At 38.9% G+C, this 14571-nt stretch overlaps 1 protein-coding gene across 3 annotated transcripts in view; it reads left to right on the forward strand.

The window, feature by feature from the left end:
• Nucleotides 1-11134, forward strand: part of PKP4 (plakophilin 4) — a 90524-nt gene extending 79390 nt beyond the window's left edge. For all 3 annotated transcript variants that reach the window (XM_062637851.1, XM_062637852.1, XM_062637854.1), the window contains 10 exons: nt 1052-1169; nt 1659-1850; nt 1988-2161; nt 2980-3130; nt 4500-4695; nt 6463-6547; nt 6654-6771; nt 8637-8768; nt 9474-9547; nt 10148-11134. In XM_062637851.1, coding sequence (XP_062493835.1) covers nt 1052-1169; nt 1659-1850; nt 1988-2161; nt 2980-3130; nt 4500-4695; nt 6463-6547; nt 6654-6771; nt 8637-8768; nt 9474-9547; nt 10148-10396 — 1489 coding nt within the window. In that variant the 3' untranslated portion in view covers nt 10397-11134. The remainder of the gene's footprint in view (nt 1-1051; nt 1170-1658; nt 1851-1987; nt 2162-2979; nt 3131-4499; nt 4696-6462; nt 6548-6653; nt 6772-8636; nt 8769-9473; nt 9548-10147) is intronic.
• The last annotated feature ends 3437 nt before the right edge of the window (nt 11135-14571 follow it).

Here is a 14571-nt window from a genome sequence, read left to right on the forward strand (position 1 = left end):
GCTATAGGGATGCTGTGGAGGGACTCTTCATTAGGGACTGTAGTGACAGGACTAGGGGTAACAGGTTAAAACTTAAACAGGGGATGTTTAGTTTGGATATAAGGAAGAAGCTCTTTCCTGTAAGGGTGGTGAGGCACTGGAATGGGTTGTCCAAGGAGGCTGTGAATGCTCCATCCCTGGCAGTGTTCAAGGCCAGGCTGGGCAAAGCCTTGGGTGAGATGGTTTAGTGTGAGGTGTCCCTGCCCATGGCAGGGGGCTTGGAACTAGATGATTTTAAGGTCCTTTCCAGCCCTATTCTATGATTCTCTATTATAAAAATATGAAAAGTACAAAGTTAATAATTAAGAGATGCTAACTGTAATGGCTAGTGGTTATGTTTTGGTTGGGTTTTTTTTGTTGTTTTTTTTTAATTATGAACATTGCACTTTGACACTATTAATTACTGCAATTTTGTGTATAGAACTTATGAATATTATTTAGGGAAAAAATGTGCATTTGGCAATTCTTAATCATTTTAAACATTTAAGTAACTATGCTTGCATATGCATGCAAATCGGTAAAAAGTGTTTGACCATTCCCTTTGTGGATTTCTCAAACAGCAGTAAGAAGGAAAAGAAAAGCATTCAGAATAATAAAAGGTAAAACTGAAATATCTGAAAAGAGAATTTTTGGGAATTCAGTTTACAAAAGAGGCAACAAAAGAGTATTTTGGACACAGACACACTTAGCAATCCATTCTGCAGCACACAGAAACCATAGATATGGGCTTGTACAACCAGAGGGCTTTTGGAATGGACAAGTCTATGGGAGAGGGGTTCTACTTAAGGCTGATTTTGTCAGTGAGTCAATGCTACCTTGAAATTGTGGGTTTGAATCACATTTATCTTTTATAGGAATTGGGGGTGGGTTCCTGCACAAAATGCTGTCTTTGCTTTTAACTTCAGTTGTCAATTAGCAGTAGGAAAACCTTCTGCAAACTGTCTTAAGAAGAAGATTGTGTGTATGTCTATCTGTAAACACACTATATTCCTTTATCACTTCAACCCTTCAGGAATCTCAGCTCTGCAGGTGAAGAAGCTCGGAAGCAGATGAGGTCCTGTGAAGGGCTGGTTGATTCACTGCTATACGTGATCCACACGTGTGTGAACACATCAGATTATGACAGCAAGGTGTGTGCACGTTTCATCTAAGCAATTCTTAGTGCTAAACTAATCCTGTGTCAGACAGGACATTTTGGGGGTTGTGTAGTATAACTGAGCACTGTGATGTGCTTAGCTCAGCTGGTTTTCTCTCCCAGATTTCTGATGCACAATCAAATTCTGCTGCACAACAGTGTAACTTGTTCTATGCTTTTCAGTTTCATCAGTGTTGAAGTATTCATTCTTTAACAAAATAAGCTCTTGTTCTTTTCATTTTCAGAATACTGAAAAATAAGCCAGCATAGTAGAGATAATTGCTATAAATATTCTCATATTTGAGAATATCAGGAGAGAGATTACAGTTTTCAGAGAAACAGACAAAGCAATGCCCAAGGCCCAGGACAGGAATTTAATGCTTGTGCTCCAGTGCCTTTTCACCTGTACTTAATTTCTTTGGTTTGCTTTACCACTATGTAAGTAAGTAACTCATGACACGACACATTTCTGGTTTGGCTTCAGACAGTGGAAAATTGTGTGTGTACCTTGAGAAACCTTTCTTACCGTTTGGAACTGGAGGTACCTCAGGCACGTCTGCTAGGAATCAATGAACTGGATGACTTGTTAGGAAAAGAATCACCTAGCAAAGATGCAGAGCCCAGCTGCTGGGGAAAAAAAAAGAAGAAGAAAAAAAAAACTTCACAGGAGGATCAGGTTTGCTGGTTTCCTACAAATATATCAACTGTAGTTTAGCTAATGATGGGGGAGTACACAGCTTCATGAGTAACTGTTCTATGTTGTATGAAAATGCAGAGGTTTCACCTAGTTACAGATCCATGTTCTGTTCTCAGTGGGATGGAGTTGGCCCTATACCTGGATTTTCCAAGTCTCCTAAAGGGGTGGAAATGCTCTGGCACCCATCAGTGGTGAAGCCGTACCTAACACTTCTGGCAGAAAGCTCCAACCCTGCTACTCTAGAGGGCTCTGCAGGATCTCTCCAGAATCTTTCTGCAGGCAATTGGAAGGTACATTAATTCCGACTTCTGCTCCTATAGTTTTATTTTAGCTGGATTTTTTAGTAAGATTCTGAAATGTGTTTGGAAGGAACACGTCATTTTCTAGTACACATCTGAGCATTTCTCCCTAGTGTGTATCAGCAATGCCTGTGTGCTGCAATACTGTTGTTTCCCCAGTGAAAATCAATGACGGGGATGGTAGACATGAAGAGCAATATGGAAACTGGCCTTGAAATTGGTGCCGTTTATTTTCAGTGAAGAGACAAAGCTTTCTTCCAGTGCATATTGGGTCAAAATAAACTTCTAGCATCTTCTAGCTGTGAATTCTGGTGGGAAGATACTGTTTAAAAAAGGCCAGCATAAATAAATTGTTTGTGTTTGCTTTATTATTTGTATTATCTAATTCCATATTTTCTTGCTTGTGGCCCTTGCATAGAATATGTTATAAAAGCACCTCTTTACTAATGTTATGTATTTGTCATGGACAGATGAAAAAAAAAAAATAATTGCTTTCTTTACCTGTAGAAAAACAGCTCAAATTTTTAATTCTATGACCATTATAAAATTGGTCCTCAAAAACACAAACAAAAGAAAAAAAACCACAACTCTGTTCCCTTTTCAACAGTTTGTCTGTTAGACTAATTCTTTTAAATGTTACTTTGTAAGAGGAATGAGTGGAAAAGAGACACCCCTTTATAATAACATATGCATTTAACACTTATCTTTGGAAAATATCCCCTAACATACTTAAAACTTACAATATAATAAGAGATTATTTTAATCAGAACATTGTAGTAGATTTGTGAGTAACTGGAGTTTTATTGTAGTTTGCAGCATACATTCGAGCTGCTGTGAGGAAAGAAAAAGGACTGCCAATCCTTGTAGAGCTGCTGAGAATGGATAATGATAGAGTTGTTTCATCTGTGGCAACTGCCTTAAGGAATATGGCACTAGATGTTCGTAATAAGGAGCTTATTGGTAAGTGCAGAATGGCATTGAAGAAAGCACTGAAATTACCAGTATATCACGCCTTGCCTGGGAAAACTATTAGGATCACGAGGTTCTGCCAGGAGAAACTGCATACTTGGGTTTACTGTATCATGTCAGTTGTGTCACAGAGATTGATCTTTATGGCAGCAGTAGCTTCTCAGAGTGGTACTGACATTTTAGCTTGCCTCTAACCATCTTGCACAGCAATCTCTTTACAGCAGATGGAGGTTACCCAGCTAAACTAAACTGGACAGGAAACAGCAGTACAAAGTACGATGGGAAACACCACTCTACTCTGCTGTTTTGCTTTCCTGGCAGAACTTTTCAGAAACGCACCTCCACCTGTTCCCTCTCTCTGTCAGAGCCTGAACTCTGGAAGAATTGTTGGCTTTCCAGATACTCTGAAACCAATTTTTGTATAAAATATTTTGAGACATGAAGTTATATATTATACCCCATCTAGTAATCTGTTTTACTGCCGTTGGTCGGGACAGGAATAATGGGTCTACATGGTCTGAACTCAGAAGAAAGTAAAGAGACTGGGGATTCCACCAAATAACAGCATAAATTGGTACATGCAGACATGTTGATGAGCTTGCTAAAAGACTGGCAGTGACAGCGTTTGTGTATGCAGCATTCTTGGGGATTATTTTCCAGTGTGTTTGAAAAGTTGTTTCTCTTGTTTGCAGAATTCATTTTTGGATATTTTCTTCCCCTCAGGCACATTATGCAAATAGACAGCTAATGGCTTTGTGTAAAGCTTATTCATTATTCATTGTTATGTATAAATACATGCCTTCAATAAAATCAATTAATCGTTCAATCAACAGCACAGCCTAAACAGGGGGAAAAAAAAAAACAAAGCCTTGGCTTTAGTTAATTTCCTTTGTCTCCAGTGTGATTATTCCTGTGCATCAGTCGGTAACTGAAATCTCAAAGAGCTGCGATCTGATCTCTTGGGGGGAGCAAATAAGAAAAAAATTCCAAGTTACTTTAAGGATTTCTTTAACCTTCCCATAAATGAAGCCTAGGAACACGCACTACTCCTTCAGTCATAATAAACAGATCGTTTTTCCTTGCATAATTCTGCTTTCTTCAAATAAATCCTGTTTACAGATGCTCCTGTTTTAATGCAAAATTCAACTTCACATATTTTTAAGTAAAAAAAAAAAAACAAAAATGGATCTTTAATCTTTCAACTTTGTGTAAAATGGAAATTCTTGGCAGGTTTCCATGGGTTTGATACTGTGTTGCTTTTTAGTGCTTTCAGATGCAGTTTTGTGCAGAGTCCTATAATTTCAAATCCTAAGTACCCAAATATATGTTTTTCCTTGGTTCTGTTGATGGGTGTTTATAGGTAAATATGCCATGAGAGATCTGGTTAATCGACTGCCAGGCGGCAACGGCCCAAGCATACTGTCTGATGAGACTGTAGCAGCAATCTGCTGTGCGTTGCATGAGGTCACAAGTAAAAACATGGAAAATGCCAAAGCCCTTGCTGATACTGGAGGAATAGAAAAGCTGGTGAACATAACGAAAGGAAGAGGTGACAGGCAAGTAGGCAACGAAGTTCATATGTAAACTATTTCCATTTAAAATGCTTAAGAATGCAGGAAGTGAAACTGTCCCCTCTTAAACACTTACAGGATTAATAGAACATTTATAGCTTTTCCAAGTCAGCATATGTTAGCACCTTTGTCTGGATGTATCACAATACCTATAGATTAGATCTAGCATGGCTATTTGGCGGGTTGTCAAGGAAAAACTGGCCTACTCAGCAGTTTACCTAGCCTGTGGGATTGTCTCGAGTAGGTTTGCAAAACCAACGCTGATTTGAGAAGAAAGGCTCTCTGCAGACTTCCTTGGGTGTGGTTGCACCAACCTCTGTGGCAGGGGTTTTGTTAGCTGAGTTCAGCACTGGGCTGGGTCAAGCACTGTGTTTATTTAGTAGTGATAAAACCTGTCAGAACTGTATGGCTGAGCACCAAGGGACAGAAACACACACTGGCTCCGGAGTCATTCAGGGTCAACACAAAGCCAGTCCATAGACCCACCTGGCCTTGCTCAGCGTTGCTGCCCTGTGCTCCTCCGCAATACAACTGATGCAAAGCATGTGAGCCGGGCTCTTGTATAGACCAGGGTGTCACAGATCTCCTTTCTATGGGCAGAAGAAAGCTGATTATATAGTGAGCCCTGTATACTGCCCAGTGTTTAGTCAGATGGTAAAGGAGAGGTAAAGATCTCTTCACTGGAAAGTTGGTCAGTGTGATTTAAACATACCCTATTTTTAACAAAGCTTTTGTCTCAAAAGGAGCTGGGTTATATTTTGAGTATCCACAATTTATAATACTTCATATGTCCAAGGGACCTAGACTCATTTCAGCTGCAGGTGTGAAAGCAGTGATCCTTCATAGGACTTCTTCGGTCTATGGAGACAGTGTGTGAAGTTGTACTTGCGCTTATATTGGTGAGACAATAGGGTGCACTAAACAAATTCAAAATCGTGTGAACATATTAAGAGTGTCTGCTCATTGATTAATACTTACCAACTGCAATTTTTTTCAGTCTTTCCTTTCAAACACTTTACCTGGATGAACCTTCACAATGACAGAAAAAGGCTTATGTTTAACACAGCTGTCATGCTGTGGCATTTAATGTCGAATCACTGCTCCAGTACCACTACCAGCTTACTGCTGGGTTGTTGTTGTTTTTTTTAAAAAAAGATGGTGTGATTTTATTTTACTAACAGCTAGAGCAGTTTTCCTCACCTTGCTCTCTTGAGAGTGGAAAAGCGTTTTCTCAACCAATGAGTGTTCATTAGTGCAACGCAAAACTGAGAGCAAAGCCTCACCGTGAGGATGTCTGGAGACTTTTAATACCAGCTCTCTTTTATTTGTTCTTTTTCTACAGTTAGGAATTTTGTACAGTGATTTAAAGTATGTCATCTCAGTTTTCATGAAATGCAATAAATAGAATGTTTCTTTTCAGGATTTTCAATTCTTGCAGACAGTGACAGTAGCTATTTCACCCCTTGTATCTGTATTCCTCGCGTGGGTGACCTGAAGAGAAAATTTCTAGGCTTGAGAGGGAATTGATTGTCACAGTTCCCCAGGTTCTGCACTAGACTGTTGGTGTTGTGTTGCTGACACAGCGGTGTTCATACTGCAGTAATACCGGCAGGCATTAGTGAGACCCAGAGAGGTGACCTGACTTACTTCACAGCATCAAGGCTTAGGCTGTTATGTAACTCAGGAATATTGTTGGTTTTAAGTGGAACTAAGAGTGGCTTTCTAGTAATGCCATATTCTGTACTTCCTTAGATCGTCACTGAAAGTTGTCAAGGCAGCTGCCCAGGTACTGAATACATTATGGCAATACCGAGATCTCCGGAGCATTTATAAAAAGGTAAATTACAAAATTAGCCTACACTGGAAAAGAGGTCTACAAAACTGCCTGATTTAATGAAAAGCGATTTATTTTGAGATTCTTCTCTTTTTTTGCCACTCCACAGGATGGATGGAATCAAAGTCATTTTATTACACCAGTGTCAACACTAGAGCGAGAGAGGTTCAAATCACATCCGTCCTTATCAACAGCAAATCAACAGATGTCACCTGTCATACAGTCAGGTCAGTCAGGAAATGTAGAGAAATTTCCTGAAGGGGTACCTGGTATCCTTTTGGGTTTTTTTGTTTGTTTTTTTTATTCAAATAGCCTCTCAGTTTCCTACTAATTCTGTGTAAAACAGGAGGGTCATGCTGTCTCTCCTCTATATTTAAACATAAGTACTTCACGTACTCTTAATGTTACCTGAGCTGTTAATGTTGGCAGGCTTTGGATTCCAGAGGATTTGTGAACTCCACTACATTAGCACTGTAGTTTGGATAAGAAGCACCTGGAAACAAATCTCCCCACTTACTCGTTAATGCAATTCAAGCTGTAGTCTCAGTCTGTGGAAAGAAAGTATGTCTTTCATGCCCAGTAATACAGTACAGTACTGCAGTACAACAGACAGGACTGATGCCTTTGTTTAGTGCCATACAACAGCAGACTGCCGTCGCCCGTTACAGAGGATTTGTTATTCTGATCTTACCGTGTTATACATTTGGTTTTCTCCCAGCCCTTCATCTAAAAGGATGTCCTGACCAAGTGTCTTTGTCAGTCTCAAACCATAGGATACTGAAGGCGGTTTTTACTTTTACTCCTAGTTGCCAAGTTGCACATACTGGCACCAAAACACCACAGACTATTTGACACAGACTGCTTTGACACAGATTACCTCGTGTCTACTGCCAGCACCAACAATATTTTCTCAAAATAAGCAAGGAAGCAAACACAGCTTAGGCTCAGGGAACTGACCAGATTCTACCAAAGTGCAAAAGGTTGTACCAGTACCTACTGTCTGATTCTCATCTCGGTGCTTTCTCTCCCAAGATTTGCTAGCACAACAACTATGTTTTTCCAGTTCTTTGAACTACCAGTAGGAGTTAACATGTGCAGCTCTTGCACAGTATTGAGGCGGTCGTACTTCAGAGAACACTTAGTAAAAAATTCTAATAGGAAGTGTCTGCTTTTCTGCTGCAGAGCATGAACCAGTTTAAGCTGGCAAGGTGGAAGTCTGGTGTAGGGAGCATGTCCACAGAGGGCACTGTCACTCCATCATTAACGTACCCATCAGAATTTTAATGACATCCCCAAATTTAACTTTTTAGCCATGAACATGCAGGATAATGTAATTAAACTATCCATAACAACACAAAATTGTGAGATATGATGTAATGGACACAGATAATTGATTAACATTTTGAAGGCAAATTTCTAGAAAATATTTTTAGGTATATATCTGCTGTGTGGAGTCTTTCTAAGCCAACAAAACCTGAGGTGTCTGTAAAAGAGGGACGGTTAAACAAAGCAAATGTTTTACAACCACGGCAGAGACTGAGCTGATCACTGTAAGAATATGAAATAAGTAAACCATTGTGCCAGTCTTATGAGGGTTGTCACCAAATGGAGCACAAGATGCCAAAGATACGCTTCTGTGTGCTAATCAAAGAACAGTAATACAAGCGTATACATGGAGCCCTTCAGCCAGGCAGACTGTAAATTCTTCTGTCCTGTCCCAAGTGATAAGACGAACTTAAAGATTCTGTTTAAGTGTAACATATAAAATCATAAACGGTAGCGGGAATGTTGTCTTAAATGCAACTTAAAAGTCATATGCAAACTGAAATGGGTAAGGTCTCTTATTTCAGTTATAAGCATTATAGAGCAGTGATTCACCATTAACATAGGAAATTATTATCTCATGCTACATGGTTGATAGCTTTTGTTGTTGGGGTTCTTCCTCCAGGAAAAACTCTACTCATTTTGTCCATTACCCACATTTTCCTCATTTGTTAATCCTTGAGGGAGAAGGGATGAGGAGAGAATGAAGAGGAGATTGGGTATGGGAAAGCTTTTTGCTGTACACACTGATAATCTTCTTTTACATCAGTTGGCAGCACATCCTCATCACCGGCTTTATTAGGAATTAGAGAACCGCGCTCTGAATATGAGAGAACGCAACCTTCTATGCAGTATTATAATAACCAAGGCGATGTCATTACCCATAAAGACATATATACTGGTAAGATACTGGTTAGGTGAACTTTCAACTGGAATACATAAATATTCCTTATATGAGCAGTTTATACAGTAATAGTAGAGACAGTTGCATTAGCAGGTTTGTTACCATTTAATGTTGTTTTCCATTTTTACTCATTATATTCACTGCCTGTGGAACAGCATAGGAATTTCTTCTGTCTCTCCTATTGTCTTTAAAATTGCACACATTACCAGAATAAGGAAGATCTGTTTATATAGTGGGAGGTGAGAGGTGTTTGGAATTTTTATTTGTATTTAAAATCCTATTACAGAAAATTGTTTTATTATGCACATCATATATATATTATAAATAATAATGTATGGTTCTGTATTACTGTAATTTAATACTGTTATGTTATTAAATTATACCAAGATTTCATCTTTTCCTTACTATTTGACGCAAAACAACAGAGATGGTAGTGAATAAAGAGAAGGAAAATTTGTTTTAAATGCTATTAATCTGTAAAACAGAGAACAGCAACACAAAACCCTTTTGTTTTCAGATTAACTATTGCTGAGGGGAAAAAACCTGCCTGTATTGTGTTGCTGTATTATATTATTAGTAGATACTAAAGTCTGGAGACTTAATAGGGTGCTACACAATTTCTTCTAGGTAACTTAGAAGCAAATAGACTTATAGACAAAAGCATAGAGGCTGAAGTTTATGCCATAAACTGTTTTCTCACAGGTTCCAGCAAAGCTTCACCAATTTACATCAGTTCCTATTCCTCACCAGCAAGAGAACAAAACAGACGACTACAGGTGACTCCAAAATTTTATTGTGAAGTGACACAGATAACAAGACTGTGTTCAGTGTTTAGTGGAGCTTCAGGGAGTTTGAGCATACTTTGTAATAGTAGAGTGCCTTTTTACAGAGTGTGTCTATAGCAAAGTGAATTTGTTATTAGACATTACTTACTGCCACTTGCTTATGTACTTCCGTGACCTCTGTGTCCTCCTATAGTCCTTTAGTTCTGTATTTTAGCCTGCTCTTGTACTGGGATCTGAGACTACTTTTCTGACCTGATGTGACTTTGGATGGGTTTGGGGTTCTTTTTCAGTTCTGTACTTTCTGCTTATGCTCTAAAAAGGCTACTTTTGGAAAAGTTACTGGCTTCCCAATGAGTGCAAGAGGAGACAGGGAGGCAGGCTTAGAGGCTTTTCCTGCATTAAGTTTAATTTACAGATGAGGTGCATTTCCTGTACCTCATTGTAGGGTGACACCAATGTTACTGTTATCACTGGTTGAGCTGCACTTAACTTTTTAGGGAAAGGTTCTGTCTGATGTGCAAGTTTGAGAAACAAGTATTTTCTCTGCTAGTAGTATTTTGAAAGCTTATTTTTCCATCATTCTGTCAACAGCATCAGCAATTGTACTACAGTCAAGAAGACACCAACAGAAAAAACTATGATGCGTACAGATTGTATCTGCAGTCCCCACACAGCTATGAAGACCCATATTTTGATGATCGAGTTCACTTTCCTGCTACTTCAGATTACACAACACAATATGGACTGAAATCAACCACAAATTACGTAGACTTTTATTCCACTCGACGATCTTCTTATAGAGCAGAACAGTACCCAGGCTCACCTGACTCCTGGGTGTAGCATCAAAGAGAAACAATAACAACAGTGTATTCCTCATCTTGCGTGAGAAGGAATGGAGTGGCTTCTTTTGTTGTTTTGGTTATGAAATGTGAAAGATGAAAGAAGGAACAAGGAAGATGGGGTTTTTTGTTTGTTTTTTTTTTGAGTGAGGAATTGTCGGGCAGAAAAACTGGAAAGGATGGGTTTTGCTGTTTAGATGTTAGGTATAATTACTTGTAGCTCCTGTAGTCTGGTGAGGGTGTGGGCGATGTGATGAAAGGTTTGAGAATTGAGGAAAATGAATTTGGAAGTGTGTAGGTCAGAGCAAATTAAAGATGATTTTTTTTTATGTGAATAAAAGTCTCGTTCTGATAGTTTGTACAGAAAAAATAAAATGGCTGCCCTTGTTTTATTGCTATTACTAAATGTCACGATTGTATGCTACTACGTCTTGTACATTTCTGCTGTTGGTGTAAATATGGAAATGCCACGTTGGTTTAAAGTGCCATCCATTTGTAATGCGGTGCGTCATTTTAAAAGGAATTTGAAACATCATGCACAAAAAAAAAAATCCAAGAAAATGTTATAAATTTTAAAAAGAAAAAAAAGTTTTAAAGCTGAATAGCGTCATTTTGAAGCACAAAGTCCAGTCCAATATATCTGCACCTCTCCCATTCCCTGCCTATTTCATAAGAAATTTCACTGCCATTTTCTATGCACATGGAATAACAATAAATATGGAAGTCTCATCCATGGAAAGCTGTTCCCTGTTTTGTTTTTGATTTTTTTTGTGTGTGATATTCAGAAACAAATATGATTATGAAGTCTGACTGCATGTTTTTAAGCAGGTTAAAGATATCAAAACATTTGGGCCATTTTTCCAGCTTGCTTCAGTTCGTATATTCTGAATTTGTCAGGCTGGCAGACCAAAGTGTTAAATTATGCACTTTCCTCCTCCTGTTCCTTAGGCTGGTATTTTTACTTCTGATATGGGCAATCCAGGATATTTCAGAAGTCTGTCCTGTTTCCTTCCCCTCGCTCCTCTCTACCCTTCCCGTTGCTCTCCCCAGGAAAATTAAGATGATCTCGCTTTCATAGAGATTTTAATCTCCATTTTGACTACGTTCTCCTTGTTTATTTACAGTAAAAATCTTTGCTTATTTCAAGTAACTAAATCACATACTTTCCTCATGACACAGAGTCTGTTAACTTTTTACTGTCTAAAATTGTAATTATTGGTCTCAGTCATTGCACTTTTCTTTGGTTTTTCAGTGTTTCCAAATACCCTGATTGCATCAGTGAAATGAGAAAAGATAAGCAGAACTACTCTAAGTGTAGATTATAAGGCAAATTCACTTTTCCTTAATGGCTTGGGCTACTTCAGCCAACTGAGTGTAAAAGGGAAAAGAAATTAAGGGGTAAGCAGCACAGTAGAAGCAGAGGGTTAGGCCTTCACTCCAATACACAGCCACATAGTTCTGCACAGGGTACTGCGTGTGGCTTGTGTTGCCGAGGTATTGTGCAGATGGTGCCTTGCCTAAAAGTTTATTTTTCCTTTTAAGGTAGAAAATAGTTTTCTTTTAGTTGACTTTTGAGTTTCTTTCTTGTAACAATAATTTTGACACCAGTCTGTCAGTGGTGTTCTAACTGCCTCTCGTCATGTGCAAGCTGATTATCTGGTATGCCTTAAAGCCTACTATAGGTCATAAGCTCTAAGACAAATACACTTATTTGGCATTTCATTGTTCCAAGAAGATTGAAACTAGCTTCAGATTACAAAACAGTAGACTGAAATGGTTATAGTCTATTATTACTTGCTGCTTTGAATCTGCTAATAGCTATCCAAAAAACAGGGAGGTAGTCATTTCCAGAAAACAGCTCCATGATGGAAGGATTTTTGCTTCCCATCTGAGGCAGTTTCATCAAAACCAGCACGATTTGGGACAGCACCCCCAATTTGGATCTTTCATGCTGCAAAATATATATATATATGGTTCATTATATTAGTTTTGGTTTTGTCTTATTTATTTATGTATTTTTACACATTATGTCTTGGTGCTATTCTAATTAAAATTAATCTGTACAGTGTATTTATTTGTTGGTGAATTTCCCTTTATGTGTAGTTTCAGACTGAATGTGGGGAAGAAATAGGGCACAATTTCATTTCAGTGTTCACTTTCATAGTGCTGTCTGGCTTTTGGGCACGTTTCCAAATGTCAGGAGCATAAATTTATGCCAAATGCTTTTAAAATGTGTTGTGTTCACAGTTTTGTATTCAGGTTGATACTCCACTGAGAAAGATAAAAATGGTTAACTTTTTTGAAAAGTGGATGTTCTTAGGAGGAGTGCTGCTAATTTGGAAGTTAACTAGTAATAGTGCCCTGAGGAATTCACTACTGTTTTCACCTTTCTATTAATTGCAGATATGGTGAAACAGCAATTAAACTTCAAAGGCAGGGAGTTAAGCATGATTCGGCTTAGAAAAGACTGAGAAGGTGTGCAGGAAGATTCAAGAGCAGACTTGTACTTGTCCTCTGTAAATAACTCCCACAGAGGCCAACTGAAAGTATGGCTGACCACAGCAAAACAGTTACGCTCACTAAACACCAGGGAACGGTGGGAACCAAGTGCTTAAAGTAACATGCTGTGGTTCTCTATCTCCTAAAATGCCTAAATACAGTTTGCCTAGAAAGGAGATGAATCATAACAGAATTCGGATTATTATTCAAATAGGCACAAAAAAAAATCCTGTCCCATAAAAAGATGCTTTTTTTTGGTGGCCTTTACTCCTGCCTGAATGAGAAGTGCCCATTATGGTCAAGTTGGGCAATGTAAGGCATACATGGACATTTGCAACTCTGCCCTGACATTTTGGTGAATCGATACCATGACATACAGGAAGTCTGTATGAAAGGACAAACAAGGATTTCTTTTCAGGACGGCATTTGTAAGATGATTCTTTGACTTCTGTTAGTTATCTGTCTGGAAGAGTATGCCTGAACTGTAGTCAGCTTGTATCTGTCCTCAGATACTTTTTACCACATCTTTAGCTGCCATGCACTTCATTTTTTTTAGCCAGGGATTTAGGCTAGTCAGCAGATCACTTCTTCCCAAGCTGGTGTAGTGGCATTCCATACTGAGCCCTCTACCTGAAGTGAAATGAAGTGCTGCAATCCTGTGCTGCCATATACAATTGCTCTTCTGTGCTCACAGGGAGAGAAATGGAGTGACTCATCTCATTGTAGCAGAAGGATCTAGAACATACCCTAAAATACTAACTGTGGACACATCCACGAGGCATACAGCTCCAGTGAGAACACCTGGCTGTGGCATGACAGCACAGCTATGTGAGGTCAGAGCAGGCCTAACTAATGTGGTGAACTGTCAAGTGAAAAGAAACTGTTAGCCAGCTTCACAGGGCAACTCAAGGAGATGCAGATGAGCCCTGGTAGACACAGAGATGAGTTATGCAGAAAAACAAGATTTAGCCATAAGAAAGAGGATTGTGAACACTGGAAAAATACAAACTCTTTAGCCTACCAAAGCAAACAGACAGTGGCTTAACTGAAGAGAAAACATCTCGGCCAAGGACAACACTGCTGTGTGTGTTCTGTGTCTTGAGTTACTGTAAGAACAACTAATGTTCATGAAAATTAACAATGTAGACATGAATCAAATTAAAAAAAGAAACCCAAGCAAAACGTTACTTTGTGCCATGGGTAAATTACTGCAGCTGTCAACAGCAGTAGATAAAGGGCTCAAAAGGAAAGCTGTTCTTTTGAGACCAACTATGAAATGTCTCATAGGAAAGGCCGGGTAGAAGAGACTGGGGGGAGCTTCACACACATGAAGGTGCAAGGATTTGGTTTTGGCTATGAGGCAAGGACTAATGCTGCGCCACTTGTTTCACTCTGCTAGTCCTTGGAACTGGACAGTTGTTACTGAAGTATAATACTGTCAAATGCTGTTGTGCACTGCGTTGCCTTCCTAACAATGATCAGCAGCTAGCAAGAAAAGCCACTAGATTTGGGAAGATTCACTAGTCGTCTTAAAATAGCTCCTTTTTGACAAAACAGAACTTGAGATTAGCTGTAACCAGTGACACTTCCTGCCTTGGAAAGAGCAAGTAAATTGTTGAGGTACCCAAAATACACTGTACCACTTAATTTCACAGCTTGGTTAGGCCAACTGTAGTA

Source organism: Pezoporus occidentalis, unplaced genomic scaffold (assembly GCF_034315485.1).
Source record: "Pezoporus occidentalis ecotype Australia unplaced genomic scaffold, CSIRO_AGI_Poc_V1 ctg54, whole genome shotgun sequence".
Taxonomy (NCBI): domain Eukaryota; kingdom Metazoa; phylum Chordata; class Aves; order Psittaciformes; family Psittacidae; genus Pezoporus; species Pezoporus occidentalis.